Source organism: Ahaetulla prasina, chromosome 9 (assembly GCF_028640845.1).
Source record: "Ahaetulla prasina isolate Xishuangbanna chromosome 9, ASM2864084v1, whole genome shotgun sequence".
NCBI lineage: Eukaryota > Metazoa > Chordata > Lepidosauria > Squamata > Colubridae > Ahaetulla > Ahaetulla prasina.
Window position 1 is genome coordinate 23686311 of NC_080547.1, and position 15466 is coordinate 23701776.

The following is a 15466-nucleotide window of genomic DNA, read 5'->3' on the forward strand; positions in this document are numbered from 1 at the left end:
GCTTTTTGGATGAGAAGCGAAACGTTTTCAAGGAAAAAAAACCAAGAAAGTCCAGTTGCCTTTAGGAAAAGCAGAGGGAAGAAACAAGACATAAACTCTCCATTACTCCCAGAGGGGCCTTTCTGCTTTGCTTCTAAGCCTGGGTGATAAGTGGCAGTTAAGAAAGGGGAGATTCCTGGCAGTTCCCAATTGCTCACAGAGCTGATGGTGGTGGTGAAGTTCTCACCGTCCCTTTCATTTGTAGCCAGAGGCCTCTGATCAGAAACTTCTCAGCCCTGCCAAGTCTTCCGCTATTTCTGGCCTACTCAGGAGAAGAAGTTATCTTCTTGCTATTTTTAATCAGGAAGCTTGAGCCAGAATGCGAGAGCTGCTCTTCCGTCAGCATGAATGGCTCCGAAGATGGAGCTGCTTGGTCAGGAGGGGAGAAATGGGCAGGGCAGAGCAGAAGACCTGTATAAATAGCATCAAAACTGCCATTCTCGGTGTGGGTAGTTCCGGGCAGCAGCCAAACTCAGCCTTTGCTGGCTCCTTGTTGAGGCCAACGGTGTTTGTTTCCTCCAGAACAATGCCAACCCACCGGCTCGTGATTGTGCGCCATGGCGAGAGTACCTGGAACCAGGAGAACCGCTTCTGCGGCTGGTTTGATGCTGAACTGAGCGAAATGGGAAAGGAGGAAGCCAAGCGTGGAGCCCAGGCCCTCAAGGAAGCAGGCTATGAGTTTGATTGTTTCTACACCTCGGTACTGAAGAGAGCCATCCGCACCCTCTGGTACATCATGGATGCCTGTGACCAGATGTGGGTGCCCGTGATACGCACCTGGCGCCTGAATGAACGCCACTACGGAGGTCTGACGGGCCTCAACAAGGCTGAGACCGCAGCCAAGCACGGGGAGGAGCAGGTCAAAATCTGGAGGCGATCTTATGACATTCCACCTCCCCCCATGGATGAAAGCCACCCTTTTTATAAAGTCATCAGCAAGGTCAGTGGCAGCACAACATTTGATAGAGGACTAACAGGTGGTGGGCATTGGGGCAGTCAATAAGGTTGCGGAGATGTGGATTCAACTATAGGTGGTCCTTGACTTACGACCACAACTGAGCCCAGAATGTCTCTTGTTAAGTGAGACATTTGTAAGGCTAAGTTTTCCTCCATTTAACGACCTTTCTTGCCTCAGTTATTAAGTGAATCATTTGAGTTGATAAATCAGTAACCCACTTGTTAAGCGAATTTGGGTTCCCCGTTGACTTTGCTTGTCAAAAGGTTGCAAAAAAGGGATCACATGACCTTGGGACATAGCAATGGTCATAAATATGAGCCATTTGTCAAGCACCTGAATTTTGATCTCGTGATCATAGGGCTGCTACAAAGGTCATAAGGATGAAAAACGGTCATGAGTCACTTTTTTTCAGTGTCTCTGTAGTTTGAACGGTCACTAAATGAACTGTTATAAATTGAGGACTACCTGTACCTCATTTGTAGGAAGTTTGGGGGTCAAGAGTGACCTTGACTCTCAAGTCTTTCGTCCTTCCTTCATCTAATTCTCAACAAGGATATGAGAATAAGATATATAGAAGGGAGGGAAGAGCTGTTTTGCTGCCTTGTGTTTTTTTAGAGGAATGTTCGAAATATGAGTAGCAAAAAGCTCATCGATCGGCTGTTACAACATATTTAGAGGAAAACCTCCTTATGTCCCTGCAGTAAAGATCTTCCATCTGGGTAGAATACTGTGCAAGGAACACAGGGGGGCGGGTGGGGCTCTGTGAAGGAAAGTCCACCTTAAAAATTAAAAAGTCTAAGGTTTCATATAATCCTCTGACCTATAATCTGCTTGGATGGGTTTTGGTTTGGTGGACTCTAGGAGATGTTAAGCTAGGTGAGGTTTAGTCAATAAACCATGGCTTGCTTGGAGACACTATTCAGAGTAATTAATTCAGATTCCTCATCAGTGCAGGATGAGATGATTGTCTGATGATCTCTCCAGGAAAGAAGCCACCATTTCCTGATATTTTTTTAATTAGGAATGAAGTAGTAGGAAGCTTGAATGTGGGATCTATTATGTCCTTCTTCTCCTCCCACTCCCATTCCCCCTCTTATCTATTTCCTTGTCCTCTTCCTCCTATCCAGTGGTGAAATCCAAATTTTTTACTACCGGTTCTATGGGCGTGGCTTGGTGGGCGTGGCAGGGGAAGGATACTGCAAAATCCTCATTCCCTCCCCACTCCTGGGAGAAGGATATTGCAAAATCTCATTCCCACCGCACTCTGGAGCCAGCCAGAGGTGGTATTTGCCAGTTCTCCGAACTGCTCAAAATTTCCGCTACTGGTTCTCCAGAACCTGTCAGAACCTGCTGGACTTCACCCCAGCTCCTACCCCACTCCCAGTCTCTTTCCCAACAATACTTTCTTAATACAGTACCTTAAGCAATTGTTAGGTAAAGGTAAAGGTTCCCCTTGCACATATGTGCTAGTCGTTCCCAATTCTAGGGCCAGTGCTCATTTCTGTTTCAAAGCCGAAGAGCCAGTGCTGTCCGATGACATCTTCCATGATCATGTGGCCAGCATGACAATGATAAAGGCACACGGAACGCTGTTACCTTCCCACCAAAGGTGGTCCCTATTTTTCTACTTGCATTTTTTACGTGCTTTCAAACTGCTAAATTGGCAGAAGCTGAGACAAGTAACGGGAGCTCACCCTGTTACACGGCAGCACTAGGGATTCAAACCACTGAACTGCCGACCTTTTGATCGACAAGCTCAGCATCTTAGCCACTAGCCACCATGTCCCTTCTAAGCAGTTATTCGCTCTATGTAAAGGTAAAGGTTCTTATATCCCACAGCTCTACAGCCACCTTTTTAAAACTGAACTGAGGCCACTGGGAATTGTATGGAATTCGTTGGAAAAAAAAATACCTGCAATAATTTTGAGAAAGAGTCCTATATTTTTTTAAATGAAAATTTTATTCTTCCACAACAAAAAAAGAGAAAAAATCATTCACATCAAACAATTTCAATATGCTGAAAGGGTGTTTACATATCTTCTTGTGCAATCTCAAAATACATGTCTCTTTCGTAAATATATCTTCTTTTCTAACATATTTTCCCATCTAACCAGTTATAGAATAAATCCCATATTTTATAATATTGCTTATCATCTTGGTCTCTAATTTCAAATGTCAATTTACTCATCTCTGCACATTCCATCATCTTCCTAATTATTTCATCTTGCAAAGGTAATTTCTCATTTTTCCAATTTTTAGCAAACACAATCCTAGCTGCTGTAATAATATTCACAATCAAATATTTTACATCTCTAGTATATATCTCAGGAATAATTCCCAACAGAAAGACTTCTGGCTTAAAGTCTATGGGTCTTTTAATCATTTTCTCCAACCACGTGTGTACCTTAGTCCAATATCTTTTCGCTTCAACGCATGTCCACCACATATGGTAATATGATCCAGGTGTCTGATGACACTTTCAACATTTTTTGGATTTATCCTTAAACATTCTTGAAATTCTTGTCGGGGACAAAAATGCCACCTGTAAAACATCAGAAAGAGTCCTATATTATGAAGAAATGATTTCCGATCCAGTCTTTGCCTGAAATTTTGACTAGCTAAAGCAGGGGTCTCCAACCTTGGTCCCTTTAAGACTTGTGGACTTCAACTCCCAGAGTCCCTCAGCCAGCAAAGCTGGGAGTTGAAGTCCACAAGTCTTAAAGGGACCAAGGTTGGAGACCTCTGAGCTAAAGGAGGTGGGAATCTGCGGGCCAACACTAAAGGTTTTCCTCATTGCATTAAGACCGTGATGGTGAACCTATGGCACACATTTATTTATTTATTTATTATTAAATTTATTTATTTATTTATTATTAAATTTCTATACCGCACCATCTCCCGAAGGACTCAGGGTGGTTTACAGCCATATTAAAATACACGATAAATACAAAGTAATAAATAACAATATTAACGTGGACAGGTTGCTGGGGAGATTACATGCAACTACATGTTTACTGGACCCGTGTCCTTCCTGGTTAGTGCTGGCTGCTCAGGAAGTGACACGAGGCTGGCTCCAGGGGATTATAAATGCTTCTTTGATGGAAGGGGTTTTCCCCGCCGCCTTGAAAGAGGCGGTGGTGAGACCCCTCCTCAAGAAGCCTTCCCTGGACCCAGCTATTTTGGGAAATTTTCGTCCAGTCTCCAACCTTCGCTTTGTGGCGAAGGTTGTAGAGAGTGTGGTTGCGTGGCAGCTTCCCCGGCACCTGGAGGAAACTGTCTATCTAGACCCGTTCCAGTCCGGCTTCCGACCCGGTTATAGCACGGAGACGGCTTTGGTCGCGTTGGTGGATAACCTCTGGAGGGCCAGGGACAGGGGTTGCTCCTCTGCCTTGGTCCTATTAGACCTCTCAGCGGCTTTTGATACCATCGACCATGGTATCCTGCTGCGCCGGTTGGAGGGATTGGGAGTGGGGGGCACCGTTTATCGGTGGTTCTCCTCCTATCTCTCTGACTGGTCGCAGACGGTGTTGACGGGGGGGCAGAGGTCGTCCTCGAGGCGCCTCACTTGTGGGGTGCCTCAGGGGTCGATTCTCTCGCCTACCCTGTTCAACATCTATATGAAGCCGCTGGGTGAGGTCATCAGTGGTTTCGGGGTGAGTTATCATCTGTACGCTGATGATACTCAGCTGTACCTTTCCACCCCGGACCACCCCAACGAAGCGGTCGAAGTGCTGTCTGGAAGCTGTACGGGTCTGGATGGGGAGAAACAGACTCAAGCTCAATCCCTCCAAGACGGAGTGGCTGTGGATGCCGGCACCCGGTACAGTCAGCTGCATCCGCGGCTGACTGTTGGGGGCAAGTTAGTGGCCCCAAAGTAGGTGGTCCGCAACTTGGACGTCCTCCTGGATGGATGGCTGTCCTTTGATGAACATCTGGCGGTCGTCTCCAGGAGGGCCTTTTACCAAGTTCGCTTGGTCCGCCAGTGACCAAGGATTCCTTGACCGGGATGCCTTATGGACGGTCACTCACGCTCTGGTTACATCTAGGTTGGATTACTGCAATGCTCTCTACATGGGGCTGCCCTTGAGGTGCACCCGGAGGCTACAGTTAGTCCAGAATGCGGCTGCGCGAGTGGTAATGGGAGCCGCTCGTGGCTCCCACGTAACACCACTACTCCGTAGCCTGCACTGGCTTCCTGTGGTTTTCCGGGTGCGCTTCAAGATTTTGGTTACCATCTTTAAAGCGCTCCATGGCTTAGGACCCGGGTACTTACGAGACCGCCTGCTGTTACCTTATGCCTCCCACCGACCCGTACGCTCTCACAGAGAGGGTCTCCTCAGGGTGCCGTCCGCCAAACAGTGTCGGCTGGCGGCCCCCAGGAGCAGGGCCTTCTCTGTGGGGGCACTGACGCTCTGGAACGAACTTCCCCCTGGCTTACGTCAAGTGCCTGATCTTCGGACCTTCCGTCGTGAGCTCAAAACACACCTATTTATTCAAGCGGGACTGGCATAATAGTGTCAAATTTTAATTTGGGGTTTTATTAATATTTTTAAAATTTTAAAACTAAATTTTAACCGGGTTTTATTATTTATATGTCTATTTTAAATATTTGGCCTATTTAATAAGTTTTTTAGATTAATGTTTTACTTTGTATATTTATGTGTTTTTTATATGGCTGTACACCGCCCTGAGTCCCTAGGGAGATAGGGCGGTATAAAAGTATGAATAAATAAATAAATAAATAAATAAATAAATAAATAAATAAAAACAATTAAAACCAAATAGTTAATGGCCCAATCACTAAAAACGGTCAAAGACCGATTTAAAACCATTTAAAATTTCGTTTAAAACATGCCGGAAGTAGCACACAGAGCCATCTCTCCAGGAATGCAAGCCGTCGCCCGTTGTTCTTCCAGGTTCTGGCGTGCCAGCTAAGTGGTTTTCACGTGTGAGGGAGCACCAGAAATCAGAAGAAGAGCCGCCCGACATGCATCTGCACCTGGGAAGATACACATACCTGCCACCTGGTCTTCTGGTTTCTGGCACATCTTCCTGGTGCATACACGTGCGTGTGCATGCTCGCACACGCTCCCGTTTCGGCACTTGGTGCCAAAAAGGTTCACCAATACTGCACTAAGATATATTTTCCCTCACTTTAGCGTAATTTGCAGTGGTTAGTTGAATGAGCCATCTTGTTCTGGGTTCACTCATCACTCTAAGCCAGGGGTAGTCAACCTTTTTATACCTACTGCCCACTTTTGTATCTCTGTTAGTAGTAAAATTTTCTAACCGCCCACCGGTTCCACAGTAATGTGCCATGTATTGTCGTCTGCGCATGCCTCTCGCGCATCGTGGATTGGGTTTGGAGGGGGCGCTGGCTACCAGCTCTGCTTGTCTGTTACAGCTGGGTGGTATAGGGGGAGATGCGTGAGCTGTTCTGGGACGAGGCTCTTTTGTTTGTGGTCGCACTATAGCTCCATTTAGTTTCATTTACGTAACGTGAACTAAACTTATACGCAGGCGATACAAATAGTATATTTCCAGAAATTTAAATTGTCACGGGGAATTGTATGAAAACCTAATGAAAAAGTTTTTAAATAATGCTATGGAAATTTTTTTAAAAGTCAATTAAATTTTAAAAAAAGGAAAGTGCTTCAGTATTGGACAAAACCCCTACCGCCCACCATGAAAGCTGGAACGCCCACTAGTGGGCGGTAGGGACCAGGTTGACTACTACTGCTCTAAGCCATCAACCATGTTTTCTAAGCCATAACACAATTAAATCATGGTATAATTTAATGAAAGGTGTAAAGTTAGTCTATGGGCAGTTAAGGATGCTACTTAATTAGCTCTTTAGAGGCTACTTTGCAAAGCCTGATAGCCCTTGCCTCCAACTTGAGAGGTAATTGCAAACAAAATGGAAAAAGCAGATAGAAGATGAAGGCATTTGTTAATTTTAAGCTATTATATTTTAAAGATCAGCCAATTAGTCCTTAAAGAATATTTATTGTTTTTGCTACAAAAGACTAACAAAGGAACTGTCTGGAAATTATTCAAATGCTATTAGTCATAATAAAAGAAGGGGACGATATTAAGCGGTTTCTCTGATGCTCCAGAATACATTATTCTAAAATGTCACACAAATAAGTTTGCTTTTTCTAGTATTCATCAGCATTTAGCTACCCCTTAGTTCATCAAAACACCCACACAAGTGCAAACGTGTTTCCCCCGCCTTCCAAGGACGCATTACACATATTGGGGAAAAAATCATATTCCCTACTCATTAAGAATCAGAAAGTACAGCAGTCTCTGACGCTGCTATTTCATTGTGCTATTTTTCAGCAATATCTAAAAAATAACTACTGTGTGCCATAGTTTCAAGTACCAGACTAAGATGGACAGAGCAGGACTTGAAGTACATTGGAGTTCCCCAACCTGACACATGACTGGCTGGGATGATCTAGTTAAGGAAGGCTGTAATGCACACTTCGCCCACTGAGACACTAGGGAATGATGCTCATCTCCGTTTTTTAGCCAAGGGAGTCAGTGTTGTCTGAAGAAACTTCCATGGTCATGTAGCCAGCATGACATCATGAAAAAATGGAATGCTGTTACCTTCCCACCGAATTGGTACCTATTTATCTTACATGTTCATGCTTTAGAATTGCCAGGTGGACAGGAGCTGGGGCAGGAACAGGAGCTCACCCCGTCATGCAGCGCTTGGGTCTAAAACTCGGGCTCTCAGCTTTCCAGCTGACAAGCTCAGCTTCTTAACCACTGAGCCATCGCGCCCCCCCATATATTAATAAAAATCATATATATAGACACAACTGACAAGAAAACACCTTTACCTCTTTATATACATTGGTTTTCATACACACACACAACACATACTTGCTCATTTATCTTTTAATTTGTTTTGGGTTGTTTTTTAATATATATATTCAAAAAAATCAAAACAAATAAAAATAAAAGATCAAGAAAAGCAGAAGATACAAAAAGACAAAGGAATGAAAAAGTAAGAATAGCAGAAAAAGAATACTTCCAACTTCCTTCCACACAATATAAATTTTAAAAAATACATCAAACTCTGGACGAAGCGAAGGATCAAGAATAAAGAATAGAATCAATGTATTTCGGCTTTGCTCATCCCTTTCTTCCTCCAAGAAGTCATCCCCAATCTCCAAGGTTGACCCAAAGCTTTCTAATCTCCCCTTCTCAGCTCTAAGGTCTTCTGTCTTTTGAACCACACAGGAACGAAGGTATGCAGGACTGAAGCCTGGGGAGCTGCCAGCCTGTGAGAGCTTGAAAGATACCATTGCCCGGGCCTTGCCCTTCTGGAATGATGAGATTGCACCCCAGATCAAAAAGGGTAACCGGGTACTCATTGCTGCCCATGGCAACAGCCTCCGAGGGATTGTCAAGCACTTGGAAGGTAAGGACCACCATGCATTACCCAGCTCTGTGCATAATCATAATACCCATATATTATGGATATTAATATACTTTCCCATCCTTCTTGCCTCATGCAATGTCTTTGGATGGGGACAGAAAAGTAGAAGCCATCAAGCCAATTCCATTCATTTTTTAAAAAAATTAAGTATTTCGATTAGGAAAAAGCACCTTTTGATTTCACCTCAAGCTCTTTTACCAAAGCCTCCAGATCAACCAAGTCACTGTTGAACCATTATGGGATTGGCAGGTTGATGCATGCAGATCCAGCTAACTGTAGTTTGTTAAGCAAAGCGTGTCTTCGCATGATATGTGACGATGAATCTATCCCATGCTCTTCTGAATCAACTGAATCAGGGAGTTACTAAAAAGAGGGGGGAAATGCTCAGACACATAGATATATAGATTAGTATAATAATATAGATTAGGTCTCAGCATTTACTTATAGTATATGATATTTTGGTTGCCTGGACAGATCAACCAGGTTTGCTAAGAGTGTTGCTGTATGGCCAGGGCACCAAAGGACAGCTGAGTCCTGGTCTTCATAAAGGAGTATATCACTTACAGGTGACCTTTAGATGGGCAGAGCATCAGATTTGTGGCTTCTCAGATATGTACTTAGGTTCCTTGGACTTTGATAACTTGTGTCTGCCTTCTTGGATCATCCTAACCTTTCTGCAGTATCTTCTGTAGGAAGCATTTTGCTGCAACACAGTATTAACCAGCTTAACAGAATGATGGTTGTACACCATTAAGTACATCATGAGAGCCAACAAGCATATCTGGCATGAAGTTCTCACCTAGTAGTTGCTGTCTGTCCTTAAAATGATTATCATGATGGATAAGGCCAATTACTAAACTTAATCACAAGGTACAGTGGAAAGATTGTTTTTTATCTTCTCTAGCATTCAAACCCATCCTCCCTCCCTCCCTCCCTCCCTTCCTTCCTTCCTTCCTTCCTTCCTTCCCCTTCCATTTATCAACACTCTTTCTATAGCAATGGTCCTGGAAAAGCTGCTACCAAGCCTGAGCTGTGGTTTGAAATGAATTGAATACAATTTGACATGCTGCCCGCTGAAGGTTGTGTTGCTATTTCCAGTCTGGTGTCACATTACAAAAGTTAAAAGGGCAGCTGGGAGGTTTTTGCAACTTCCATCTCATCCTTGGCTCTCACTAATAGCATTTCTGTCTCCCCTACTTCTGCCCCAAGAATGTGTTCCCCTAACATCCCCCAAAGTTGTGAATGTTGCAAAGGTACTTCTCACAAATAAGGAAGGAGATGAGACGTCATTTACTTTGGCTAAAACAAGTGTTCTGATTCTTTCCAAAGTTCTGCTAACGTCCTTCACTGGTAGCAGCTGAGATGCTTCATAAGGATTCTCATAGCTAGATTGCAGAAATCCTGACCACCACTGATTGCTGTTGTTCAGTTGCTAAGTCATCTCTGATTCTTCATGACCCCATGGACCACAGCACGCCAGCCCCCCCCCCCCCATCCTCCACTGTCTCCCAGAGTTTGCCCAAATTCATGTTCATTGCATTAATGACACTATCTAATCCCTTCTCCTTTTGCCTTCCATCTTTCCCAACGTCAGGGTCTTTTCCAATGTACTTCTCTTTTCTCATTAGGTGACTAAAGTTTTTGAGCTTCAGCTTCAGTATCTGTCCTTCCAAAGAACAAGTCAGGGTTGATTTTCTTTAGGATTGAATGATTTGATCTCCTTGCAGTCCAAGGGACTCTCAAGAGTCTTCTCCAGCACCAGACCACTGCTAGATAGTAGCTAGGGAATACAGATATATCTATCACCTTTGCTTTTATCTGGGCAATAGTTCCAACAAAAACTACAAGCGGCTGCTTGGGTTTCCTCGCTGCTTCTGGGGTGGTGACCTCAGCCAATTACTAGTTGCTCTGAAAGCTTCTCTCATCCCTCTCTGAACCTTCTGGCCTGGTTTTGGCCTTCTTTGGTTCATAGACTGTAGTCCTTGTTGAGTCCTTTTTTACTTGCTTCTCAGATGACTTGCTTTCCATGGTTTATAATCTCAAAGCGGTGGAAAGAGATGGAGTTAAAAGCAAGCTACATGAAGATGCAATCTGTTTAGACACTGGCTAATGTAACATTTAGCAATATAATTGTCCTGGTGATGAGGAATTTAATGAAAGTGTATGAAGAAGCTGGTGGAAGAGGAAAGTTGGGTGACTATGAAAAGAACTGCTCTGTTCTTCCTCCATCCAACCATATGAATAAAAGCCATTTTTATCTCTTGGGAAACCTGGCTGACTCTGTTGTTAGTTTTAATTAATAACAGAATAGATTAGACAAATGCTTGTTTATCTTGACATTTGCAGAGGTAACAAAGACCCTAAGACCAAAGTCTCTTCAAATGAGTTATTTCATGAATTAAGACATTTATCATCTTGATGAATGCTTTGAACTGTTGTACGGTTAAGCACAGCATTTTTCTTACTTTTACGGTTTGGTCTGGTCCTGTTGCCCACTGTAAGTTTTTTTATTGTGAATTTTTTTCCCCCAGACACCAATCTGGATTTCTTAAGAGAAAGAGCCATGTCTAGAGAAACAACAACTTCCTTTATTGGGTCCACAGAGAAGAAAGGTTTTTTCCCCCCACAACCAACCCTTCTTAACCTATAGATTTAAAAAGGAAGGGAGAAAGTTATAGGTAGTCTTTGACTTACAGTTCATTTAGTGACTGTTTGAAGTTACAATGGCACTGAAAAAAATGATTTATGACTGGTTTTCACACTTACAACCATTGCAGCACCTCCATGATCATGTGATCAAAATTTGGATGCTTGGCAACTGACTCACATTTATGACGGTTGCGGTGTCCCGGAGTCATGTGATCCTCTTTTTTGACCTTCTCATGAGCAAAGTCAATGGGGAAGCTTGTTAATATCATTTAACAACCACATTACTAACTTATGAACTGCAGTGATTCACTTAACAACTGAGTCAAGAAAGGTCATAAAATGGGGCAAAATTCACTTAACTGTATCGCTTAGCAACAGAAGTTTTGGGCTCAATTGTGGTCGTAAATTGAGGACTATTTGTACTTAGTTGGCTTTGTCTTATTGTTGACTTTGGTGTAGAAGACTTCGGTGGATGATTCTCTCACCTGGCTCCATTGTCTCTGCACAGGGATGTCTGATGCTGCCATCATGGAACTCAATCTTCCAACTGGGATTCCCATTGTGTATGAATTGGATGACAACCTGAAGCCTACCAAGCCCATGCAATTCTTGGGTGATGAAGAGACCGTGAGGAAGGCCATGGAAGCTGTGGCAGCACAGGGCAAGGTCAAAAAGTGAGAGGAACAGCAAAGGGGCATTGGTGAAATAAAAAAAAAAAGTGAAAACCCCACTTGTGTGACTGAGATCTTTTATGTTTGGTTAAAAATGGGGTCTTTTTTGTTTTAGCCTTCCTGTGGGTTTTCATACTAGAGTCCTTGCACATTGCTGAGATCTGGACCAAACACTGCTTTTTCCATCAGCTGGCATCAAAACAGATGTTTCACAGAAAAGCCAATTGCAGATCTTCTGCAAGCAATCCTTAAAAGTGAGTGGGGGGGGGAGGCTTTAAGGCACTAAAGTTAGATTTGTGGGACGATACAGATAACAGGTCTGGAGGCTAAATCTTATGATGAATGATTGAGGAAACTGGGTGAGCCCAGGGGTCTGCAAATTTGGCTCTTTTAAGACTTGTGGACTTCAACTCTGGAAGGGCCTATGGTGGCTCAGACTGTTAAGACAGTCTGTTATTAACAGCAGCTGCTTGCAATTATTGCAGGTTCAAGTCCCACCAGGCCCAAGGTTGACTCAGCCTTCCATCCTTTATAAGGTAGGTAAAATGAGGACCCAGATTGTTGGGGGGGCAATAAGTTGACTTTGTAAATATACAAATAGAATGAGACTATTGCCTTACACACTGTAAGCCGCCCTGAGTCTTCGGAGAAGGGCGGGATATAAATGTAAAAAAAAAAAAAGTAAAAAAAAAGGCTTTGACAATCGCGCGGCTAAGCTGTGATCATTAGAGCCTCTTTTTTTAACCTTTTAAAAGCAATTTTTAAAAGAAGCGGCAAGTGGGCGACCGGCGATTGGGTGGGCATGGGTGGGGGGCCCAGGGATTTTTGCTACCAATTCTCTGAACCACCCGCTGCCTTCGCTACCACATTGACCAAACCGGGAGCATTTCACCCCTGACACGGGGGGACGTGATAACTGTCTTTCAGTACTTGAGGGTCTGTCACAGAGAAGAAGAGATTCACCTATTCTCCAAAGCACCTGAGGGCAGGACAAGAAGCAACTGGTGGAAGATTGTTAAAGAGAAATCCAACCTAGGATCTCTCTTTAATAACAGCGAAAATCAGTGGAATAGAATAGAATAGAATTTTTTATTGGCCAAGTGTGATTGGACACACAAGGAATTTGTCTTGGTGCATATGCTCTCAGTGTACATAAAAGAAAAGATACGTTCATCAAGGTACAACATTTACAACACAATTGATGGTCAATAAATCAATATAAATCATAAGGATTGCCAGCAACAAGTTATAGTCATACGGTCATAAATGGAAAGAGATTGGTGATGGGAACTATGAAACGATTAATAGTAGTGCAGATTCAGTAAATAGTTTGACAGTGTTGATGGAATTATTTGTTTAGCAGAGTGATGGCCTGTTGGCGGGTGTTCCAACACTGGAGGTTTCAAAATAGACTAACCATTTGACCAGGATGATATAAGGTCTCCTTCCTTGAGCAAGGGCTGGATTAGAAAACCTTGGAGGTCCCTTCCAACCCTATGATTCTTTGTTCTCTCCAGCCCTAGCCCCCCCACCAAGCACAGGGAAACTATATTTCACAATCACAAAATACCAAGGATTTGGTGGACGTCTTCCTCCCTTGCCAGTCAACTAGGGGTTTAGCAAACCATGGTTGCAAGCAATTGCTGCCGTTCTGGCAGGTGAGGAGATTGGAAACATGATTCACATTGGCAGCTGTTCCAGAGGAACCTATCACTTTGTCTCATTTCCTGTGTGCATATACAGTATGTGTATGTGCAGTTAGAGGGTGAATAAAGAATGCATTAAGCCATGGATGCTCCCTGGTACTGACTAGGCTATTAGAAGCCTCCAGAAAATATTAGGTGGAAAAGAACAGTCCTTAATTTACAGTCAGAGCGTGGGTGTTTTGCTATCAGCGATTAATAAAGCTGTACTTTATATACACTGCTGCATTAGGAAATCGCCTTAGTTATTGCATAAGCTAATTTTATCCTAACCCCACAGAAAATAAAACTTAATGTAATGTTAGTCCTGTCATTCCCAGTAGGTTTTATAACATGGCCCTCAAATGTCATCCAATCTGACCTTAAGATAAACACAGCTCTGTGTTCCTCCTATTCCTCCACCTGTTCTGGAGTAGTTACTGTGGGGTTCTTGGTGGTTTCTTGCAAACGTTTCATTACCAAACTAGATAACATCATCAGTGCCAAGAACCCCACCGTTCAACCCTGAGCTATAAATATTATCTTCTGTTGGACTAGTTATTTTTTTAGAGGGATAGGGTATTAACTTGTTCCAACTCCTACTTTCCTTATGCGGATGCATATGCCTTGCATACGTTTTGAAGACTATTTTGGAAGACCACCTACATTTTGTCCAATTATGCAAATGCAGTAGGCTGTTCTGCTTTAAGATAGCAAGAATGTAGAATCAGAGAGAGAAGAGAAGGCAACTACGGTAACAAACATAGACGTTCAAAGTCCACCCCCGAAGGATCATTATGTCTAGATTTTAAGATTATACCATTACTACACAATCCCCCGTTTGGAAACACAGAATTTTGTGTCCATCTTGCAATTTTAAAATATCCATAAACCTGTGGAAGAACTTTAGACTTCCATGGTGTCCTTTATTTCTTTATTTTATGCTTTAACCTTCATGAGGTTCCTTCACCCAGAAAGGCAGTGGGATTTACAGCCTAGAATTCTCCGTTTCCAAAGGGAAAACATTGCTGGATCTCTCCAGAGTAGAAAACCAGGGTCCCAAAGTTTATTTATTTATTTTATTTATTTTATTAGATTTTTATACCGCCCTTCTCCCGAAGGACTCAGGGCGGTGTACAGCCAAATGATAAAACCACACAATATACACATTAAAACAAAAACTTAAAAACAAGCATATACATAAATGCCCAAAATTTAAAACAATCAATTTAAAACCCTAAAATTCATAAATAACCCCAATTAAAATGAAATAAAACTTTTAAGCCAGTCCCGCTTGAATGAATAAATGCGTTTTCAGCTCACGGCGAAAGGTCTGAAAGTCAGGCAATTGGCATAAACCAGGAGGAAGTTCGTTCCAAAGTTGCAATTTGTAGTTGCAGCAGAGGACAGAGAGAAGGTGATGCCTATTACAAATCTGTGGGAAGATGCAGTTCCTGGAATGAATCATACCAGCCCATGTTGTCGGCAAAATGGGTGGAATCTAACCTTTGCAATTGTGAGGAACCTTGTCATCTGCTTGTGAAAAGGATTGGAAGAAGTGGTAATAGTCCTATCCTGCGAGGTTTATAAATAGTGCTGAATTTCCCCTCCATATCCTGATAGAGACTATTGCTTATCTTTACCCTCAAGTTCCAAATACAAGAGATTTTCATCTGTCAGGAGCAAAGCTGGTTGGAAATTTTGAACAGACCATGTCAATCACCTGGAAAGACCTAAACTGAGAAAGGTGGCTGGGACTGAGGTGGGTTCATCCTTCGCATCAAAACCATCTTAGGTGTGTGTTAAGTTCTGGAAGTAACGAGGCTGGAGACCAGGGTAGTGACAACAGCTCTTTAATATAGGGTGAACCCAGCAACCGGCTGGGGGAAAAACCTCTCCTTTTATACAGTTCTGGTGGAGGCTTCGTCCAATCAGCAACGTGCTGATTTCCCGCTCAAATATTTAAAGGTATATACAGTAATACATAACACTCCTCCCCTCCCAGAAAACACTT

The 15466-nt window shown here is 43.0% G+C and overlaps 1 protein-coding gene across 2 annotated transcripts; it reads left to right on the top strand.

Moving 5' to 3' along the window:
- The first annotated feature begins 470 nt into the window (after positions 1 to 470).
- PGAM2 (phosphoglycerate mutase 2) lies at positions 471 to 11827 on the top strand. Of its 2 annotated transcripts, none has more exons than XM_058194139.1 (3): positions 471 to 979; positions 8252 to 8432; positions 11608 to 11827. In XM_058194139.1, the coding sequence occupies exons 1-3, from the start codon at positions 566 to 568 to the stop codon at positions 11775 to 11777; spliced, it is 765 nt and encodes a 254-aa protein (XP_058050122.1). In that variant the 5' UTR covers positions 471 to 565; the 3' UTR covers positions 11778 to 11827. The 2 variants fall into 2 exon arrangements, with proteins under 2 accessions (XP_058050122.1, XP_058050123.1); XM_058194140.1 differs by having other exon boundaries at positions 11559 to 11687.
- The last annotated feature ends 3639 nt before the right edge of the window (positions 11828 to 15466 follow it).

Bases quoted from the DNA above. Each gene is read 5' to 3' on its own strand.
- PGAM2 (XM_058194139.1), top strand. From the start codon at position 566: ATGCCAACCCACCGGCTCGTGATTGTGCGCCATGGCGAGAGTACCTGG. The intron at 980-8,251 runs GTCAGTGGCAGC...TGAACCACACAG, and splicing joins TTTATAAAGTCATCAGCAAG to GAACGAAGGTATGCAGGACT. The intron at 8,433-11,607 runs GTAAGGACCACC...GTCTCTGCACAG, and splicing joins GATTGTCAAGCACTTGGAAG to GGATGTCTGATGCTGCCATC.